Source organism: Gouania willdenowi, chromosome 21 (genome assembly GCF_900634775.1).
Source record: "Gouania willdenowi chromosome 21, fGouWil2.1, whole genome shotgun sequence".
Classification (NCBI taxonomy): domain Eukaryota; kingdom Metazoa; phylum Chordata; class Actinopteri; order Blenniiformes; family Gobiesocidae; genus Gouania; species Gouania willdenowi.
Genome location: NC_041064.1, coordinates 29,888,636 through 29,911,544, shown reverse-complemented (window position 1 = coordinate 29,911,544; position 22,909 = coordinate 29,888,636). Strand labels below are relative to the sequence as shown.

At 41.3% G+C, this 22,909-nt stretch overlaps 1 protein-coding gene across 2 annotated transcripts; it reads left to right on the top strand.

The window, feature by feature from the left end:
* Positions 1-6: 6 nt before the first annotated feature.
* znf142 (zinc finger protein 142) lies at positions 7-21,642 on the top strand. Of its 2 annotated transcripts, XM_028435879.1 has the most exons (8): positions 9-112; positions 771-915; positions 1,656-1,766; positions 12,143-12,967; positions 13,478-13,655; positions 15,536-18,068; positions 18,300-18,405; positions 20,941-21,642. In XM_028435879.1, the coding sequence occupies exons 2-8, from the start codon at positions 864-866 to the stop codon at positions 21,456-21,458; spliced, it is 4,323 nt and encodes a 1,440-aa protein (XP_028291680.1). In that variant the 5' UTR covers positions 9-112; positions 771-863; the 3' UTR covers positions 21,459-21,642. The 2 variants fall into 2 exon arrangements, with proteins under 2 accessions (XP_028291681.1, XP_028291680.1); XM_028435880.1 differs by lacking the exon at positions 771-915 and having other exon boundaries at positions 7-112.
* The last annotated feature ends 1,267 nt before the right edge of the window (positions 21,643-22,909 follow it).

Here is a 22,909-nt window from a genome sequence, read left to right as displayed (position 1 = left end):
CCGTGTGGCTGCTAGTGCCACTCACAAATGTTCCGCTCTGCTTGTCGACCGAGCTAATGCTAACACATTTTTATTGTGAGCTCAAGCTAAAATTGCCTCCGACTCTTACATGGTGAGTTATTTAACTTATATGTTTAGCAGTAAATATTTTAAAATGATGATGTTTATAATAGTAAATGATTATCAAACGGGAGCAGAAAAAAAAAAAAAAACGACAGAAGTCACTAGATATGCTAGTTCGGAAAGCTCATAACAGTGATGTCAGTGTGCATTTGGTTACAGCTATAATATCCAGTTGTAGATATCGTATAGAAACATAGGGCAGTATTTGTGGAAAAAAGTATTTTAATGCTCATGGGATAAATTCACAAATATAATGAAACTCCACAGTATTTTTATGGGCGTGCAGTGTTCCTTTGTTTTTATCACATGAATAAAAAAATTTTTTTTATTGCAAATTGTATAAAAATGTCTAAATCTTGCTAATCTTGCAATTTCACAAAATTGCTTTAAATTACACAAAAAATTGTTATAAAATAAAATTTAAAAAATTAATTGAAGATCCGGCAGGGACTGATAATGAAAACTATGGCACATTGATGTTAAAATTACTCATTTTGACACCCTTGCCGTAATGCATTCATGTGTGTGTAAAACCTTTGTGATATAATGTAAATATTGCATGACGAGTTGTTTCGTCATGATTGGTGAAAGCCAGTTTTTGTCATTTTGTATTTGTTTCTTATTTTGTGTGTTTGTGATTTTTTAAGGGACGTTTGTGACTCAAATGTGAGATGGAGATCCATTAATGGGGAAACCTGCCCTTTGGCTTTCACTGCCTTTATGTTACTCTGAATGAAAACATGTTAGTGAGCCACCTTCGTGAACTAAATCACCTGTCAGACGGCCCCAAAGGTAAACACTTTCAGGACGGGAAAGTATAAGCAAACTAAAGGTGTGTGTTGTCTGGCATCTGGCGATACGATTCGTATCCCGATGCATAGGTCATGATACGATACAATATATCCCGATATTAAAGTATAAGGCGATTATTGTGATTTTGTTTCATATATATATTTATGACTTAAGAAACAACTAATCTGTAAATGTGTACACCTTCATGAGAACATTATGTATGAAATTTATTTTATTGGCATATTTTACACTCAAAACATTGGCTTTAACATGCCATGTGCCAACAACTTAAAATAAAAAAATACCATACAATCTGCCTGTGGCTTTTAAACCAACTTTGACTTTAGTGCAACATGACTTTAGTGCAACTTAACTGAGGTACATGCCGAGAACAACAAATAAATGCAGAAAGTTAATACTTTCTTTTTAGATTTTATTGAAAAAGCACAAGCTGGTCAACATGTCCAGGTTTCAGCGCACTTCTTTGTGCAGCTACAATGTCTCCTGCAGTGGAAAAGACTTTCCTGGTTAAAATAAGTTAAAAAAAAAAAATTGACATGGTTGCTTTTTGAATCGCGCGACGTAACATCGCGATATATCGCCAAATCGATTTTTTCCAGCACCCCTAAAGCCAACACAACTCTCATTAAACCAAACTAAAGATGGAGTAATGCATTAGTTTGTTATTTTATGTCAATACACAACCAACAGTCTAATCCTACTATTATTGCCCTCTAAAGGTGGACGTGATGAAGAACTGAAAAGGAGGGAAGAAGGGACAGAAATGTCCACAAAGGGCGTGGAAAGTGACACGACCTCAGCAGTGAGCGCTGCAGTGATGCCATCGAAAGGTATCCACACACGACATTATGGACAGAATACAGAAGAATATGATGTTTATCAGAAAATACAGAACAGAGCCTTATTGTTGAATTTAACAATACATGTATTAAGGCTGGGTTTAAAAAATCGATCAATCGATTTGAATCGATTCTCCTTTGTATAGCGCAACATCGATTCATAATACCTTTAAATAGAACCTTTTAATACGTCTTGCTGCATTTAGATTAGTAGCGCGGCGCCTCACGACACCGTCATTCACTCACACTTCCCTGTGGGAACGAAATGCGTTAACACACTGTGACTCTTTCCCCGCTTATGCCCGCCCATTCCCCAGCCTTCCAGCCAATCAACACTCAGAACACATGTAAACAAGATGCACATTGGCAGAGAAAGCTGCACGTAAACATGATGCCTTCATGGCCATGGGAAATCATAGTTGTTCTCTGCGCTCCAGCCGCAAATGATGACCACGTTTTTGTAATGCTAAAAGTTTTGTAAGTTAATATTTCATGGGGTTTTTTTAATTATTCTCGTGATTCCAAACTTTCTTTAAATCCCGAGTCACGGACTCCACTTCCTCCTCCGTCTCCATCACTGAGCGTGGCTGTGCTATTGGCCATTAGCTGACATTATCTCAAACATTCTGCTTCTTCAGACAGAGGAATGTAACGTTTTTGTGAGCGGATGGGTCCAGAACACGGCTCCACTATGATTAACGTTTGTTCTGTGCAAGGGTGAGTGTTTCTTCTTATATTAGTCTATGTGTTAAGATGCTAGTAGCAGCTATAATGTAAACACACACACACACACAGAGCTGACGCGAGTGCATGTGAGAGTGCTGGGATATACATGCTGAACGCACACAGAGCAGTTAAGAGAGAGAGTTGCGACTTTGGTCTCGCAAAACGTTTATTTTTTGTGGTACTTCCGGGTCTCTTTTTTTTTTATCTCTCAACAACCTGTGACGGATTATGTGCATGCACGTGGCTGACGCGCCCACGTGTGTGAGAGATAACTTACGGAGGGAGGAGATGGAGGTAGACACACACAGTATTTATAATAAAAAAAATCACTAAATGAGTAAAATGAAACAAAACACTAAACAATATTTATACAAAAAGTGCACAAAACGACAACAGAAATGCACAAAAACACACAAAATGACTCCAAAAAACATATATTACAGAACAAAACTAAATAGTTATACAGAATAACAGAATGCACAAAATTACACCAAAAAAGATACAAAAATACACAAAATGACTCCAGAATCACACTACAATGGCAACAAAAAACAATAATTATATAAAAAATGCACAAAAACATAACAGAAAGATACAAAAATACACATAATGTCTCCAAAAAACATACATTACAGAAAAATACACCAAATTAAAGAAATATAAAAATTAGTAAAACAACAAACACATTTTTCATGCGCATGTCCCATAGAATTAAACCAGGGAAATCATACTGTACATGCTATTTTACTTTGCACCCCCAAATATACCCCTTTATAACACTACAGAGTACAGAGTATGTACACCTCTTTGTACATCCAACCCTGTACCCTGTACACTGTACTAATGATGAGAATGAGCAAAAAAAAAGTTTTCTTGAAGTTTACTGTTCACAGGAATTTAAAAAGTATTTTCTTACATTTACCAAAGACCTGACTTTTTGCACTTTAAGTAAATTCAAAATCCTTTTAATTTCTGGATGTTTGTTTTTTATTTACAAATATTTATTTATTTTTATGATTGTGTCTCTTATTATACAGTCGGATTTGTTGTAATGTGCAGCCACTGGAACATTAGCACAAAACCGTTGTGAAACTCGAAGGAATGAGAATGTCTTGAGTTTATAATGTGTCTGTTGCCACTTTATTTACACAGCCTGCACCTGTGCTTTGAATTGATTTAAGTAATTGCTATTTTGTTCTGCTCAGGTCATGTTGAATAAAAGGTACATGATTAATGTAGCATGAGGTTCATTTATTAATGTAAATATTCATATTTTTACTATTTGCATCATTAGTTCTAATGAGAATGTCTTCCATATCCAAATAAAATTGGTACTGCGTGATATCCTTAACTGAATCAAAAATCAATCAAAAGTGAATCATAAATCGAATCGAATTGGGAAATTTGAATCGATACCCAGCCCTAACATGTATCATGCTTTTATTTAGATAATTGAAGTTCAAAGCAGCTTAAATTGTTATAGTAAATCATTTTTATTGTTGTGTTTGAGTATAGTTGTACCTGTTTTTTACAGTGACCTCTTTTACTTTAATATTCTAAAGCAGAGGTTCTCAACCCCCTGGGGTCCATGTATTTTTTAAGCTATTATTCTTGTTGTATCATTACAAAAGTGTGCAACTACATACGGCGACCAATGCACCAAATAAAACAAACATACTTTACATGTACAGTATATGGATGCTGGACATGATGCTAATCACTGTGAAGGGCGATGGCTATAAAATCTTACACAAAAAAAATACTGGAATTGTTTTGAAAAAACATAAATGTGTACATATTTTTTTTTTTATTGATAACACATTATATGTTACATACAAGCCTAGTTCAAGTTAAGTTAAGTTCAGGTTTAATGACCATGACTTGACTGTGTGTGTGTGTGTGTGCATGTGTGTGTGGCTCATTTTAACTTCATACTGTTAAAATGAAGTTTGGCATAGAAGTACGCATAACCAAAGTTTGGAATAACCACTCTAAAATACGTGACAAATATTACATACTGTACATGTAGAAACACTGATCATCTTGAGTGGTTTGCAAGAATTGTTAAAATACTGACATATTAATTTGTTTAATTTAATTTAATATATAATTTTCACACACCAACAATAGGATATGCACTTAATGTCTGGAAAAAAAAACAAAACAAAAAACGTCTACAGTACTAAGAAGACATGAATGTTTTTGAGCTAATAGGATATGGACTCTGTTAAATATTTTTTTTTTAATTTTGTAAAACCTGAATCATCAATTCCATTTATGAGTTTCAATTTGTATTATCTTTGATAATAAATAACCAACATGTAAACAAATTGGTAATTCCATACATACATGAGAACATTTTTTGTTCTACTTTCATGAAACAATGAGATATCCACCAATGGAAGTGGCTCATTTTTATTTTACATGGTGGCTGGCCTGAAGCCAGTTCCTGACCTTGTTCAGACGCACTCAGCATTTCTCACAGTACACATTGGAAAAGTGGCCTGCACTGTGCCTACGGCTCTGTCTGTTTCCCATGTTAGTTACCAAATTATGCAATTTCAACATTTATTTTGTTTATTTGAAAACTAGGAAAAAAAATCATTGATATTGCTTAATGACTTGATGTGAAATGCAATAAATAACAATTAACTGATTTAGAGTTAAACCACCTCATATACCTGCTGTATCAAATCTGATACACTATTTTCAACATGGTTTTACTAAAACAGAGATGATCAAATATAAACTAATATCACACTGCATCAACCTTGTAACTCTTCCTATTGATGTTTGAGTAAAAATCTGAATGTTTTTCTGACCTTTATCTTTTCAAAATTGGAAAAGTTCTTCTAAAACTACATGTGTATCTTTCCTCATAAATTACAATATTGTAGAGTTGCTAGGAAGATCTCTACTGAACTAATTCCTGCCCCATGGTGGATTATCCTTGTATTGCATGTATATAATTGTATACATCAGGTTTTTCAAGAAAAAAACATTATACTGATCATGTAGAGAGTTTCAAAACTCATGTATGGAATATGATACGCTATAAGGTAAACATGATGGTTCAGTTTAGCCTGTTCTTTTAAAAAAACTGAAATAAGACGTCAAATTGTACTAAACACCATCAGGCAGATTTTAAAATATACACAAGGTGTCTCATGAAATGGATCTTAATGTGGTGAAAGTGTTGATCAGATGTGCACAGTGGCAACTGTTGCCACCTAAAGACTTAAGAGTGGCCCTAAACTTCTGTATGGTGTGGATATTTTCAGGTGTGGCTATTTGTTACTGTACTTAAGTACAGTAACAAATACTTTGTTACTGTACTTAAGTAGTTTTTTTCTGTATTTTATCTGTACTTTTTCTTGAGTATTTATTTTTTTGGTGACTTTTACTCCTTAATTTTTTAAAACAAATATATGTAACTACGGTTCTATGAATCCTGGATGACCGCCAAAGGCGGTGCTTAAAGCACTGGATGTTCCATCTCGCGCATGCAAAGGTCGAGTAATTATATCAACAAAGTCACCTGTGACCCCTGGATGACCCGGAGAGTCTATATCTACCGGTGTCATCAGGTGATCTGTTCTTGTCAAAATCTTCTCGCGAGGACACAAGGATCCTGAGTGACAGGATGCTCTGTCGGTCATCCAGGATTCATAGAACCGTAGTTACATACGTAACTCTCTTTCTATTTCATCCTTACTGACCGCCAGAGGCGGTGCTTAAAGCACTGGATGACTTATACCAGAAAGGTCACGAAAGAATCCTCACCTACTCAAGGCCTGAAGCTGTGGACAGCACGGCCATTGCCATAGGCTGGACACCAGCAACTTTCACCCTGTAGAAACGTCCAAAGGTGCATGATGAGGACCAGGTAGCTGCAGCACAGATGTCCTGCAGGGGAACGACCCTCAAGGCGGCCCATGACGCGGCCATGCCTCTTGTAGAATGGCACTTTATGCCCTGAGGCACCGGGATGTTCAGTGCACTATAGGCATACTGAATGACCTCCACTACCCAGTGAGAGAGTCTCTGTTTAGAAAGTGCGGTCCCCCTTCTACAGCCTCCATGGAAGACGAAAAGGCAGTCTGTAGTTCGTAGGCTAGCTGTCGCCTCCATGTAAGCCTTAAGCGCCCGCACGGGGCACAACAGTGTTGATGGCTCGCCATTCCCCCCAGAGGAGCTCGGAGGACTGAAGGCAGCCAACTCGATAGGCTGGTTCACATGATGAGGGGGCAACCGCTTGGGCAAAAATGAAGGATTTGGCCTGAGACTCAACCCAAAGCCATCAGCCTTCCAGCGAAGACATGCCTGGCTCACTGACAGCGCATGCAGCTCTCCCACACGTTTCGCCATTGCCACAGCAAGAAGAAAGGCCATCTTGAGAGACAGCCACTTCAAATCAGTGTGTCCCAGCGGCTCAAAGGGCGGCTGGGAAAGGGACTGAAGGACAACTTGCAAGTCCCAGGATGGCGACCCATAGACCCGAGTCTCTAGGTCTGAGTCTCTGAGTCCCTTTCAAAAACTGCTTGACCAGATAATGTGACCCCACTGTCTGGCCATCCACCTTTGTATGACTGGCCAAGATAGCAGCCACATACACCCTGGGGGTGGAAGTAGTCCTGTTTTTGTCAGGAAACAGGACTGCAGGAAACGCAGTATTGCCACCACTGAACATGTTCCCGGCACCTCGTTGTGAGTGTGACACCACTCCACAAATAGCCTCCACCTGTTGGCGTAAAGCGCCCTGGTGGATGGTGCTCGACAGTTTAAAATTGTGTGGGCAACCGCCCTATCGCAGGATGCCAAAAGTGGGTCCACGACTATAGGGGCCACAAGAACAGCCTCCCAAGAGCAGAGGAGCTGCTCTTGGGAAAAGAGTCCGACGACTGGCCCCTGAGGTTCAGGTTCCGCCCCCCTTGCCCCTTGGGGCTCTGGGGGGGCGGCGACTTGGTGCCGAACCCCTTGGCCCCTGAGCAGATGGACGTGTGGCTGCACGGCGTTGCCGATTTCCTGGCACTGTAGCGTGCAGGCCCCTGGGCTGCCCAGATGGACGAGCAGTCGGCCGTAGGCATGGGTGATCTGCACCCATTCCTGCCAAATGTCCCTGCCTTGGAGGGGCAGGGGGAGCCTGGCGCAAACTGGCAAACTGCTGCCTTGCTTGGCCAACCTGCACGCTACACTCCAAGGCCTGCAATGCCCCTGTACCAAAGGTCCGGCCCGGCACAACTGGAAGAGAACGCAATGTTCTGCGACATGGCTCGGATAGAGGGGACTGTGCGAGCCAGACCTGCCGATGAGTCAGCGTTATCATCGACATTAGCCTGCCCAGCTCCCTGGTCATAAATGGGAATGTCTGCAATGAGGCATCGCTGAGGGACTGAGCTGCAGGCTCCCCCCCCGGAATCCTGCAAGGTACTTGACAAAGCCAGTACCAGGTGTGACAGAGAATTACCTAACCGTCTCATTCGGGCAGCAATGTTATAACTGCGAGTCAGAAGATCGTCAGTCAACCTGCACTGAGGCCGGGGGCAGCATGCATCCGGTCTCACAGCCTCATCTGGGGAAACTATCAGGGCTGCAATGGCAGGCTCTACTGGAGCTAGCTGTTCCAAGCCATAGCTGCCAGCATCATGCATGGCTGCCAGAGCCCTGCCATCGCTTGTGTGATGGGAGAGAACCCTCGAGTCAGGCCAGCATCTGTGGAGCTCCGCAATGTACTGGTCAGGGAGGCACCACAAAGACCGAGGTGTTGGGGGCCTGCCTGAAAAATGCATTTGCCGTTCGAGTAGGGACCGGGGCTTCATCCAACCCGAGGCGTGCCGAGGCCGTGCGCATTGCCGGCTGCCCAGTGCCACGGCTGAACACTGAACCTAGAGAAGAGCTCCTACTAGAACCCTCTGAAAAAGCATGAGAAGCCTGTGAGGCAAGCTCCCCATGCCCATCCCGTCAGCGTCACCAAACAGGGTACATGATGCTGCCGTGGACAGCGCATCCTCCCCCTGAAGGTGGGATGGACCTGCAACAGGGTTAGCCGCGAAGGCTGGTGCACTGGGCTCTGTCTGTAGGTTAAGCAAGATGGCCTTAATCTGAGCAAACTCGGTGGTGAGAGCATCCACCTTATCAGCCAGAGCATCAACCTTCCTCGTCTTCCGAGGAGGATCGCCAGACGCTGTTCCGGCACGCTTAGCAACGCCGGTGACTCTACCTGAAGAGGGCAGGTCTATTGTGCCCTCAACCTCAGCAAACCTGGAGAGTCGCAGTGCATGAGGCATAAAACTGCAGTTTATGCACGGATTACCGGACACCCCCTCTCTTAGGTGGCCAATGCCCAGGCTAGCAGGACACTGATCGTGACCGTCCTCTGCCTGAAGGGGGGCCATGCAGGAGACACACAAATGGCAGTCCATTCTTCTCCAATTCTTCCTAAAATTAATTAATATTATTAATTTTTAATGATAATATTATATAAATAATAATTACATAAATTATTATTATATGAATAACAACTATACAAATTATTATTATATGAATAACAACTATACAAATTATTATTATATGAACAATTCTCAGAATTCTCTGGTCTTTGGAGAGAGCAGACGTGTTTTCATTCGCTCCGATAACATGACCTTGGCTACAGCTGAACAGCCTGAAAAATTGGGCCCAAGACTGAAGGAAAATGGTGAAAAAACCGCAGGGAGGCCCTTCAGAACCCAATTCGGGTTTGGAAGAGGTCAAGGAGATGATACGCGAGGGTCTACGAAACCTATCTGCCGAGATAAAGTCGCTGGAAAAGATGCTGGAAAACTCACTGGAAAACCTACAAAGCGAAGCAAAGGTACTGAAAGAAAAGAATGAAAGAAATGCTGAAGAGATGAAATTGTTGAACGCCAGGGTTGAACAGCTGGAACAAAAGGAAAGAGAGAAAGATGTCATCATCACAGGCCTAAAGATAAAACCCAGGAGTTATGCGAGTGACGAAGAAACAAAATCGATTGAACAACAGGTCATTGACTACCTGGAGTCGAAGGACATTGTCCTGAACCCTGACAACATCAACTCCTGCCATCTCCTGCCAAAGAAAAATGATTACAGAGCTGTAAAAATAACCTTCAAGAATATGAAATTTAAAGGAGAACTACTGAAGCAAGGAAATAAACTCAAGGGAACTAAGGTGTACATCAATGAAAACCTGACGAAACAAAATGCAAGCATTGCATGGAAGGCACGCCAAATAAAAAAAGGAGGGAAAATTGTGAGGACATGGACAAGAAACTGCAGGATTTACATCACACCACTGGGAGAAGAGAACGGAAAACCAATCCTCATCAAAACGATGGAAGAAAATACGAAAGGATCCACCTAAACAACAACATTACTGATGGTAATCATGGATTTGGACCCAGATCTATATAAACACTGGAAACAAAACTCAGACTGTGATTATTTTACGGAGACTGAATTAAATGTGCAAACCAAGAGTAAAAAAAGGTCTGTCATTTATTCATTTCAATTGCGAGGTGGTGGGGTGATTAAGGATTACATTAAATTTAAATTCAATGTGTTTATTGTCATATGTGCAGTTAGAAACACGTTTTCCTGTACAATGAAATTACTACCTTGCTTATGAACTAAGATATAATACAATGAAATTACTACCTTGCTTATGAACTAAGATATAATAATGTGTTTATACAAGTTAAATCTAACAGTGGAAAATACAACACTGCCAATAGAACTAACAACAGCTGGATTAACCTTGCTGTAGAGACAAAACAAGCTGCAAACTTGTGTGTCCAAAAGAGACATTCCCGAGTGGTGACATTATGGATGAAAAGGGAAAAACCTTCCAAACACCTTCGAAAGAGGAACTATTCTTGAACTGGAGGAATGCTAACAACGTCTGGCAGGGAACAAGGCCAACACAAACAATGATAGAGGGGAGGAGGAATACAAACAAGACAACACTGACTACAGATGAGAATACACAAAAAAGGACTGTTCAGAACAACTCAAGAATGTTTGACCAGAGAGACATGTAAACCCATGTAAATTTGCGATGGTAAAACAGGGGACGGGACCCAGATAAGCAAACTGCTTCTCTCGTCTCCTTTTTCGGCATGTACAAAAAAAAAAAAATGTAAAAAAAAAAAAAAAAAAAAAGTGACTGTAACCATATTGGAAATAAACTGAATAAATAATAAAAAAAAAAAAAGAAGAAGAATTACACAAATTATTATTATATGAATAACAACTATACAAATTATTATTATATGAATAATAATTACACAAACTATTATTATATGAATAATAATTACACAAACTATTATTATATGAATATTAAGTATTATGATAATTATATTAATTATAGACAAATAATAATTAAATTAATAATAGTTATATTGATAACCGCCGAGCTGCAGCGGCTTCAATGAAGGAACTTCACTCAGGCCAACGAGCGCACCGGCCTGGAGTGATCAAACTGTGCTCCCTGTGAATCTAACTGGAGCAACACCACAAACGCAGCGGCGATGCCGCACTCAAAACACCGGCCGCCGCTCGGCAGCAACGTGCCGGGAGGTCCGTTAACGATGCTAACAGAGCAGCATAGCAACACAGCAGATTAACCGTAGCCGTCTAATCACTGAAAAGAGACAGCAGCGTAGCCGCGGAGCTACCGAGTCTGAACCAGCACACAATCACAAAGCAAAACACCGCCGATGACATCAAAGTGTACGGTACTCACCACCTCAGGCAGCCCCTGGTAAACTGGTCACTAAATCCCAGCCCCACTTAAAGACAAAACAGCGAGTCGCAGCTTCTAGTGGACGAGAACACTCGAGGCGCAACAACCGACCTGCTATCGTTATCCGCAATCGCGAGAAGATAGGAGGAACAGATCACCTAATGACACCGGTAGATATAGAGTCATTGGGTCATCCAGGGGTCACAGGTGACTTTGTTGATATAATTACTCGACCTGCGCATGCGCGAGATGGAACATCCAGTGCTTTAAGCACCACCTCTGGCGGTCAGTAAGGATGAAATAGAACTGTATTTTTTAATCCTTACATTTAGAAAGATTAACTTGTTACTTTTAAAACCCTCTAAAATCACACCACCACGTTGAAAGACGTAACATTTTGGTAGGTGAGCTTTTTTCTGTTAGGCAGGTCCCTTAGTTTTATGGTTAACATTTTCAAGTTTTTGGAAATGCTAAACTCAAAGCTGCACTGGGTTTAATTAAGCATTTGCATTTTTTTTTTCTTAAAACATTTTATCTACACATTTTATCTATAATGAGTGCTAAATTCTCCAGGTGGTCATAAAGGGTAACAGATTTAACTTGTTTCCATGTACCAGTATTCTACAAGTTTAAAAAAAAAAAAGATATTGAATTTTCTGGTTGAAAAACCTTGTATTATTATTGAACTTTTTACTTTTTTACTTGGTAGCATGTGCTTTTTTACTTTTACTCAAGTAAGGGAGCAACTTAAATACTTTTACGTTTCTCAGTGTCATTTTTTATTGAAATATCTATTCTTGTACTTGAGTACTGAAGACTACTGAGTACTTTTGCCACCTCTGGATATCTGTCTCTAAACCGTGTCCTTGTTGTCATCCTTTAGAGTTCCTTGCAGAGGGATTCGAGCAAACGTATCGCACTAATACCTGCCCCATGTGTCGCCGTTGCTTCAAGATGCGTTCTCACCTACAGGAGCATCTTCATTTACACTTTCCAGACCCCAACCTTCAGTGTCCCACCTGTAAACGCTTCTTTACCAGCAAGAGTAAGCTCCGTGTGCACATGCTCCGTGAGGCAGGGACAAAGCTCCATCACTGCCACTTGTGTTCATACTCGGCCGTGGAAAGGAACGCCGTCCACCGCCACCTCACCACTGTGCACACAGACCAGTCAGGGGAAGTAGTTGGTGCTCCGAGATACCAGTGTCCCTCCTGCAGTCAAAGTTTCCACCTGAGTCGAGCTCTTAAAGCTCACATTAAAACACACCACATCCAGTCAGACAAAGCGTTGAGGGCGTGTTTCCACACGGGATGTTCGTTTCAGAGTTCTCAGAGCAAAGAGCTTATCAGACACATAGCAGAGAAGCACAGGGTAAAGGCGGTGAAGTGTCGACAACACAGCTGTGATGCTGTCTTTCAAAGCAAGGCGGACATGGAGAGTCACTGCCGGACTCACCTGGCCTACCACTGCTCACAGTGTGACTTCTCCTGCTCCAAAAAAAGCGTGTTCCTTCAGCATCAGCGACAGGGTCACCCCGGGAAGGACAAGCTATGCTGTGACTTCTGCTTCTTTGTGACCTTTAACCCCGTGGAGTTCCAGCAGCACATCGGACACCTTCACGCCAAGGAGAAGATCCACCACTGCCCCCAGTGCACCTACGTCACCTCGCACAAACGGGGCTTGAAACGACACATGCTGATGCACAGTGGTGAGGATTGAACTCGTGAGCTAGGGCTGGGAGATATATCGAGAATCAAGATATATAGAGTTTTTTTTTTTTTTGCGAGGTATTGAAAATTACAATATCGCCTATATCAAAATATATATATATATATAATAGCTTATTTTGTATTAACATACTCACTTTAGGAGTTGCTGCTTTTGCTACTTATCAGAAAATCATGGACAACACAGTTAGAAGGATATGAGTGCATCCTAACCCGGACCTTCCCCTAACTCACTCACACGTGCTGTCTCTTATAGGAGAAAAAGCCAAAAGTGGCACAGAATGTGCATCTGTTTGTTAATTAATGTGCCTGTGTGGCGTTTTTCATCTGCAAATTTTTTTCTGGTAAGACTTTATTTGAAATAAAATTATCGAGATTTATCGTTTATCGCCATTTTAAGAGTTTTGGTCCATATTACCCAGCCCTATCGTGAGCATGTTTTTTTCATCTCAGAGTATCCATTCACCATCAGTGCTTCCATTTTCTTGCAGGTGAGAAGCCTCACAAGTGTACCATCTGTGAGTTTAGGTGTCGAGATGAGTCCTACCTCTCCAAACATGTGCTCACTCACTCCAATGACAAGAACTTCATGTGTGCCGAGTGTGGATATGTAACAAAGTGGAAGCACTACCTAAATGTTCATATGAGGAAACATGCAGGAGACCTCAGGTAGACGCCTTGAATAATATTCTCATAAAAATGTTATTACCTGGCTTTTCAGGTTTATCACCAGGAATTTTTCACAGTTTGTTTTTTTTCACAGTTTAGAGGGCATTAGTTCTCAAACTTTTTTGCCTCTAGTACCCCCATTCTCTTATTTCTGAATCCTTGTACCCTCTTTGTCTTATTTAAATACGACTATAGAGCATAATGATGGAATGAACGCGTAATAACACACATTGTAAAGAATCTCATTTTGTAAATAAGCGGAAAGAAACAGTATGTATTTAGTGCAGTAATTCCCTACCTTTTTTGGATCACTCATCAAAAATTTCTGGCGACCCCAAAGACATTTTTTTTACTTCTAGAATTAGTTTTTCATCATGTTTGAGCTCAGATTTGTTTTTAACTGCATTTTAGTTGAACGAGATTTATATCTGACAATATGAAAGTACAGAAATACAACTTTATTTCTAAAGTTGGTTGGTTTTCAGTCATCTCATGCCTGGGGTGGGACCAAGACTGACACTTTATTTCTAAATGTTCCACTCTCGCTCTCTCTCTCTCTCAAGTAGTGCCATCGCATACCCATTTGAGAAACAATAGTGTAGGGGATCGCTTAATGCCGCGCAGGCGTGAGTGTTGTAGGAGCTTCCAGGGGCATCCCCCCCAGGAAAAGGTTAAATATATAACTCTCTGAAACACTATTTCCTAAATTTTGGCGGCCACATTTTGTGAAGTTAAGCTAAAGTTTTTTAATCTTTGTTACTGCCTTACTTTAAAGCCAAAAGTTATTTTTGAATGGGTGAAGGGTCATGATGAATGTAGTTAGAGAGTTACTCATGCTTGGTATAGTTCCTCCACTAATAAATACTCAAAGACACTGTATAGACAAGAAATAACATTTTATTGAAAAGACTGATTTGGAGATGCTCTTTGGTTTTAAAACACCCGCGCTCGGCCCGCCCAGTTGTCAGCCAATGAGTGTCATAATTTGCATTGGTTCACTATGAAATAGAGCAGTAAAGGAGAAGCAGCCCAAAACACGGTTGTGGATTACGTCCTCTTTCGAATGTTGGGTTGGTTTTCCTTAAAGGGTACATATTATGAAACATTTTCACCTTTTAAAACAGTTCCCTGTGATCTAAATGACATATCTGTGCTGGTGTTTGGTCAAAACATAACATGAATTAAGCAACAGAAAAGGTTTAATACCCTGTAAAAACGAGTTCTGTGAGAGTGCTCTGTTTTGGGATGTGTCCCTGGATTTGCATAGACCTCCCCCTTCTCTCTCTCTCCCCTGTCACTCGGCTTCGCACACACTCACTTTCTCCTCCTCCTCTGCTTTTCTAAATACAGGAATAGTGTATTGAAGGTGATAATCATTTGTTTTGTTCAACCGCTGAGTTGATTGTGTCACAAACACATCAGATCAGCGATACGAGGCGATAGATCAGGTTGGGGGTGGAGTCCATGGGTGGAGTTACCAGCGGAGGGGAGTGTATTTTCTTCGCTTATGATGTCACAAACTCCGAAATTTGAAACGGAGCAATTTTCTCTGTGTTGTAAAACTTACACAGACCACAAACAAACGACTGGATAGTTTTATTTCACATTTTGTGTGCCGGTGGACACTCAACCTCATATGTGATCAAAAAAACAGCAAAAGTGGATTTTTCATATGTTCCCTTTAACTCAAAGCCCATAGTCCACATGTCTACGTAGGGGCTGGTATCATGTTCTAAAATATTGTGACAGATATTAAGCACATAAAGTAGTAATTGGATAATCCCTGAGTGAAGGTATATAAGCACACGTTTGAAAAAGAATCAAGTATTTTGTGAACAAAATTAACACTAATGTATACTATTTCCTGCTTTCTCACTCAGATATTCATGTGATCAGTGTTCGTATCGATGTCACCGTATGGATCAACTGAAAAGCCACAAATTACGTCATCAGCCCAAATCTCTCATGTGTGAGATCTGTGCCTATGCCTGCAAGCGTCAGCATGAGTTACGCAACCACGTGTTGGCCAAACACTCTGGAGAGAAAAGGCAACCAACTGTGCACAAGTGCAAATACTGCCCTTACACTACACACTACCGCCAAGCTCTACAGAACCACGAGAACTGCAAACACACCAGGCTGAAAGAGTTTCGCTGTGCTCTCTGCTTTTATTCCTCCTTTAGCAGCATCAGCCTCTTCATTCACAAGAGGAAAACTCACGGATACAAACCAGGAGACAAAGCCTGGCTTGAAAACTATGCTGCAAAAGAGAAGGAGAGGAACTCATCTGTTTTAGTGCAGGATTTTTACATCAAACCTGTAGCACATCAGGAGCACGTTGAACACCCCATTGTAAAACCATCTGCAGAGCTCGACTCGCACAATTCCAGCAAAGATACTATTGGTGATTCACATCCTGTTAGTTCTGTGGATATAGTTCATGTTGTTTCCCAGGAGCTCATTAGTAAAGGCACATCAGAAAAACCCACATTTGACAGTAGCTCTGAGGAGTATTGCACTCTTGTATTAACAACGTTATCTGCCACTGACCTTCAAAGACCTGCTTCACAAGAGGAAGAGAAAACTTCTGCAAGCAGCTCAACTTTTAACTATTCCAACGAGTCCCAAAAGAAGACAGACTTTTCTTTGACCATGATTTCATCAGGTGAAGATAATGAAATGTCAGATCCAGAGGGTGAACGAGATGAGCCCGAGAATAATACAAGTAAACCTGTGGAGCCTGTGGTTTGTAACACCAAAACATCTGAGTTAGAAATAAACAACAAAACCTCCGAGGTTACATCAGCACTACATTGTTCATCTTTTTCTGATATCCACCTGAAAGCTGTACATGAAAATGACCTAGCAGATGCCATGGTTTTACAGGAGCATGTGCAGATGCATGCGGTGCCCATTCAAGGTTTGCATCATTGTGAGAAGTGTCCTTATGTCACCTGTGATAAAACTGCTTTGGAGCATCACCACCAAGCTTCATGTGAGAGCAGGATGAAGGAAGACCAGTCCCATGCTTGTGGAACGCTCTTCACACAGAGGAGCAAGCTTGAGGGTCACCTTAAAAACCAATGTTCAGCAAGTAATAAAGAAACATTGAGCAACTTTCCACTTTGCAAAAAGTGCCTTTATGCAGAAAAAGATGGAAAATATGAATGCAGACTTTGCAGTTTCTCATCAGTTAGGCTTCCATCAGTCAAACGCCACCTTGCAACTTGTGGAAAAATCTTAAGGAGGAAAGAGAATCACACATTTTCAAGTGAAAGTCATGAAGGTGAGAGTAGGGATGAGAGCAGTGCATCAGACAGGGTCAGTGAAGTCTTGACTAAGAAAGGCCAGCACTTCAAACAGAACCAAGCATTAGACAGCCACAAGAGGGAAGGCTGCCTTAAGATGGGGGAGATTCAATGCCACATGTGTTCCTTTGTTGCCAAATCCAAACCCTCCCTTAGCCTTCACTATTCTTATGCTCATGGGAAAAAGAAGATGATCACAGCTAAACGTTCGCCTTGCCAGCACGGCACTTTCAGCTGTGAAGAAGAACGTTGCGTGGCCCCTGATCACAAGTACAAAGGTATTTACCATCATCACTGCGGCTATTGTTCTTTTAGCAGCGCAAGGCGGCATTGCCTTGGTGAGCACAAGTCCATGCATACAGGAACCGGTCGCCACAGCTGCGATCAGTGCCATAAGACATTTGCGGCTGTAGCAAAACTACGTCAACACAAAACGCGTATCCACAACAAGCATCCAACACATGTTTGCCAACTATGTGACTTCAGCAGCCACGCGTTTGATGATGTGCGACGTCACAACCTGCGATGCCACACAGGAGTATTGGAGCATTGTTGCACTCGCTGCGATGCACAGTTCAGCTCTGAGATTGCTTTGAAGACCCACTGCAAACGTGCTCATCTCCTCGAGGCATGTTTCCTGTGTAAGCACTGTGATTACAAATGTTACAGTAGTGTTACACTGCAGGCACACACACTGAGCAAGCATCCTGTGATGAAGTGCAAAACCTGCCAGGAGTCTTTTGAGACGAAGGAAAGCCTAAATAGTCATCAGAAAACCCACCTTGCCCACCAGTGCCAGATGTGTCCCTTTGGTGCCAGAACCAAGCAGCTACTGGCTCAACACCTGCTGAACCAGCATGAGGATGGATCCCCTGTGGAAAAGCCTCTCAAGTGTAGCACTTGTCAGTTTGCTTGTCGCCATCAGCTAGTGTTAGAGCAACACCTCCGTACACATGGGAGCAAGCGCCTGTACAAATGCACAGACTGTAAGTATTCGACCCACAACAAGCAGAAGATAACTTGGCACATTCGCATCCACACTGGGGAGAAACCTTACAACTGTGAGCAGTGCTCGTACTCCTGCACCGACCCTTCCAGACTCAAGGTATGAGGAATAGTAACGGGAACTCCTAAAAACACAATACGTACTGTATATGCTATTTGATTTTGATTTTGAAATTCAATTGTCTATCAGAGGACTTTTCTCTAGCTTTTTTTTTTAAGTTAAGGAAGTTGGGTCATTCCCCAAATATAGATGTGAACAAGGTTTTTGAACTACTTTGATTGGTAGACAATGTTGTTTCATTGTTATTGACACAAATACATTTTCCTGTAGCTTCATATGAGAGTTCACCAAGAAGAGAGGAAGTACATTTGTCCAGACTGTGGCTACAAGTGCAAGTGGGCGACTCAGCTGAAGTATCACATGACCAAACACACAGGTACCAGCAGAATCTGTTACCATTAGATTTTATTGGTGTGCAGTGAGATATATTCAAAAATAGCACTTTATACATTAAATAATTTAATCATTGATACCTAGAATAGTGTCTGCAAAGCCATACCAGTGTAACTCAGCCATTTTTAGCTCTTGTTTAGCCACGATAACCTGCCGTGCATGCTTTTCGTCACTTTCTTTATCTACTACACCTCAGTTTAGTCATTTGTTAAATATTCAGGGTGTCTTCTTGATCACCAAACACATTTCCTTTTGATTTTGCAACAGCTTTCTTATCATGTGCAAATTAATCATATTTATTTGTGTTTTCTACTGTATTTCTTGTTGCCAGTTCCACAACTTTTCTGACTTCTTCCTGTCATTGCCCCCCTTTGTTTCCCCAGTCTGTCACAAAAGTTTTGTTAGCTGCCCTTCTCTTTCACATTTAACTATACTGACTAACTTAGCAGTACCGTCTGGTTTAATTTTTAAAAAAATACTGGTCAGCTCTTTCTTGTCATTTGCCAGTTTGTTTTCTCTCCTTGCTCTGAACATGCCTCCCTCCCTCCTTTTTGGACTTAAGGCGGGCGTACACTGTGCTTTTTTCAACCATTGTTTTCAGCTCCAGCTCAAATTGCGCGACTCATTTGCAGTCTGAATGTTCGCAGCTCACGATTCATGTTCTTACACTATAAAGACAGACACTCTGACTGCTCACACTGTACATTCATACACGACACGCCGAAGTCTTGTATCCAGAAATGCAACTTAAAAATTAGAAGAAGAAGAAATCTGAATGGTCCCCATTAAAACAGAAGAAGAAGAAGAACCCGGAAGTGGATAGACACTCGCGAGCTAAGCACAAAGAAATGCGCTGCCTTGGCAATTGGCTATTTGCACCGGGCAATGAAGATGTACTTCCGTATTCAACGGTGTGGGGCACAACACTTCCGGTCCAATGACGAGACAGTGTGAGCGGCCGAATCCCTGACAGCTCTCACTTCACTGTGCTCCATATGACATATGATAAAAAAAGTGTTTTGGATTTTTGACAGTACCGTATGTGATGGCTCTTCTACGCCAGTAGCACTGAATGTTTATGGAGCTGTCTAGCAACTTAGCTGTAAGCGCATCAAGCTTCCAACAAAATCTAAATATGATTCATATTTTTTTGTGTTGTATTAGTTGAAATGCTTTCAGTCAGCGCAGTCCACCCCAAGTCAGAGAGAGAGTGGGAACAGACGGAATAAATAGCTTATTTAAAACATCTGCAGTGTGGACGGAGTGTGTGTGCTCTGATCTGCTCCAGCTCAGCTGCTTGTTTGTGAGCAGTGGTGACTAGCCTCTTACTGTCCTCACAGCAGTGAGTGATACGTGCTTTCATGTCTCTAAGACATCAGAAAACTCTCCAATAGCACAAGATAAAGTTCCTACATTTTTTTACTAGTCTCTATGGAGAAAACAGTCGCAAAAAGTTCCACAGTGTTCGTGTGCACGCAAGTTTCGTTCAGGAGGGGAGGAGGGAGCGTGGAGCGCCTCACAAAACTCTCACACTGCAGTTTTAACTTTGAATACTACATTCACCTGTTACTATAATTAAATACAGAATATAAAATGCAAACCACAGTTACCAAAGCGCTCCAAAACACGTTCGCAGCTGCAGCTGCTCTATTTGACTCAGAGCCAGCTCAAATCGTCTCCGCAGGTCCTCGTTTTTAATTTGGCATAACTACAATAAATGCCAGCTACACACTCGTGTCCCTACTCGGAGTGAAATTATCCGTCCGGATTTTGACTAGCCATTGCTGATGCACTGCATTATCAGCAAGGAAGCAGTGGAAGCTAATCCAGGAATTATACTGTGAAGAAAAGGTAGATCCAGTTACACAACAGTGTAATGCTGAACCTCCAAACCTTTGATAGACCAATCGCCTCTTTTTGACACCAAACATGCTCATTTGTCCCTCTGCTCGCTGGCTTCGTAACAACAACAACAATGGGCCAGAAGTCAGCGCCCTCACAAACTTTGACGGGAAGTTATTGGACGCCATATTGTGCACATAGCCAATTTGTGTTATTCGCTGTGGAGAAGCTTAAAAATTGAAAAAGCGGCTATGTGTGGACCAGGAATTGTCTGGGCCGACGTGGACAGCATGGTCTGCCAATTCTACATTGGTCCTACAGTGTTCGCACATGCGCAGTGTGAGAGTTTGATGTAAGACATTTCGTGGCACTGCTTCAAGAGTGTGATACCCTCACAAAGGGGCAACCAGGATTTCAAAAAGGCTTGATTTTCTTGCGACCATACAATTGCTGATCGGGAGCTGGTCATGAGGTGTTAATCGCTTCTCGTGACCCCATGTATATTACATGATGCATGACGCGATTAAGTCGAGACCCGGCCCGATCCTAAAAATAGTCGCACAAGTGAAAAATTGGCTAAAAATGGGCAAAAATCGCACAATGTATGCCCTTCAGACTGTCTACTTTACATCCTGAAAGTGATGGAAAGAACCAAATTTGTGTTTTGCGTCTGCAGGTGAAAAGCGGTACGTGTGCAATGAGTGTGACTACCGCACCAACAGAGCAGACGCCCTCCGCACTCACCGTGACACACAGCACTGTGACGAGCGGCCATTCATCTGTGAGAAATGTGGCAAAGCCTTCAAGACCAGTTTCATTCTGAAGACTCACCAGCGTCAGCACAGCGATGGCCACCCCTACACCTGCGGCTTGTGTCAGAAGTCCTTCCGATGGCCTGCTGGCCTGAGACATCACTTCTTGTCTCATACCAAGCAGCAGCCATTTAGCTGTCGCCACTGCTCCTACACAGCCAAACAAAGATTCCAGGTTGTCAGACATCTGCACAGGCACCACCCAGAAGAGTCTGCAGAGCAGGGCGTGGTTAGGGACTCTGAAGCCGGTACCCTTACCCTAAAAGAAGCATTGCTCGGGACACTGGATGAAAAATCAGCAGTAGCAATAGCCAGAGGTGAAGATGATGCAGCAGGTACTGCAGAACAAAGCACCGAGGACACACATTTAGACATGACTTAAAATCATACCTGTCAAGTTTTGGATTTGAAAATAAGGGAAATTTTCTGGCTCCCACTACAAGCCGTCCCACCTGCCCAACCAAGCTCCAGTATCACCTATATTTTAAGATGGGTGTACAAGAAATCTAAATTAGCCACTTGTCAACCACTTACTAAATACAATTATGTGATTATAATCTGGTAGATCGACCTTTATTAACATTAAAATGCTGTGAACATTCCTACTAGGGCTGGGTGATATGGACCTAAACTCATATCTCAATATATTTTCTCAAAATGGTGATATACGATATAAATACAGATAATTGTATCAAATAAAGTCTGACCAGAAAGACAATATATATGAAATATTATAGTTTTCTATATCGCCAAAATAACTCGATACATCTTGAATCTCGATATATCGCCCAGCACTAATTCCTAAATTATAAAACAGCCTAAATAAAAACATAAATGTGTATATGAAGCACATGTGTTTATTTAATATACTTATAGTTCATATACAAGTCAACACGTTGCATATTTACTGTTAATTTCACATTTCTTGTCTTTAAGTTAGACATTTACGTTTTATTTTATTATTTCTTATAATTTCTCATGCTCACTCGTGTGCTTCTCTGGTATTCACTAATGACTTATTAGACACATTTGTTACAGACAAAGACTTTACATCCTTAAACACTTTTTAAAAGCAGTTTATATTTGTGCCACTTGTGATTGGCTGATTTTTTAATACTGACTTAAGAGGTTCCTTCCGCTGTGGTAAATGCTAAAATCTCAGTTTTTAATCAGACAGAACATGTAACTGTGTCACATCCTGCTGCTCTTTAGGAAGATAAACTCTCTGTCACATTTTACAACGTATTTACACGAGTTCTTTGTTTTTTTTTTCGCCGGAACATCTTCATTCATCATCTCTTTTCTGAGTTGTTTCCGGGTTTGTTGCCGCTGTCAGCTCTGATCTCGCGAAAACTGTCACTCAGGCCTTTTCAGGTGGTAGTGATGGTGTTTAGTTTAGTAAGGCATCTTTTAATTATTATTACATTAAAATACGGGATATTTTAATACGGGAAGATGGCGGGAAAGAGGGGTAAAATACGGGAGTTTCCCGGCCAAAACGGGATACTTGACAGGTATGCTTAAAATAGGGGTGTCAAACTCATTTTATTTTGGGGGCCAAATACAGAGCAGTTTGATCTCAAGTGGACCACAGATTGTATGCAGGAAAATTGATCATTTCAACCTTTTTGTTACTTTGTTTGCACTTCTAACAAAATGTGTAAGAAACCAACAAGCAATAAGTGATAGATATTTGTCCCAACAGGATCTTCACTTTAAATTTAATTTAATCAAGAAAATATGTTGTAATTTGAGGAAAATTGAAAGATTTTGTAAGAGTTTTGAGCTTTTTCAACTGTTTATTATTAAAAATGACTGCAGTCATGTCCCCTG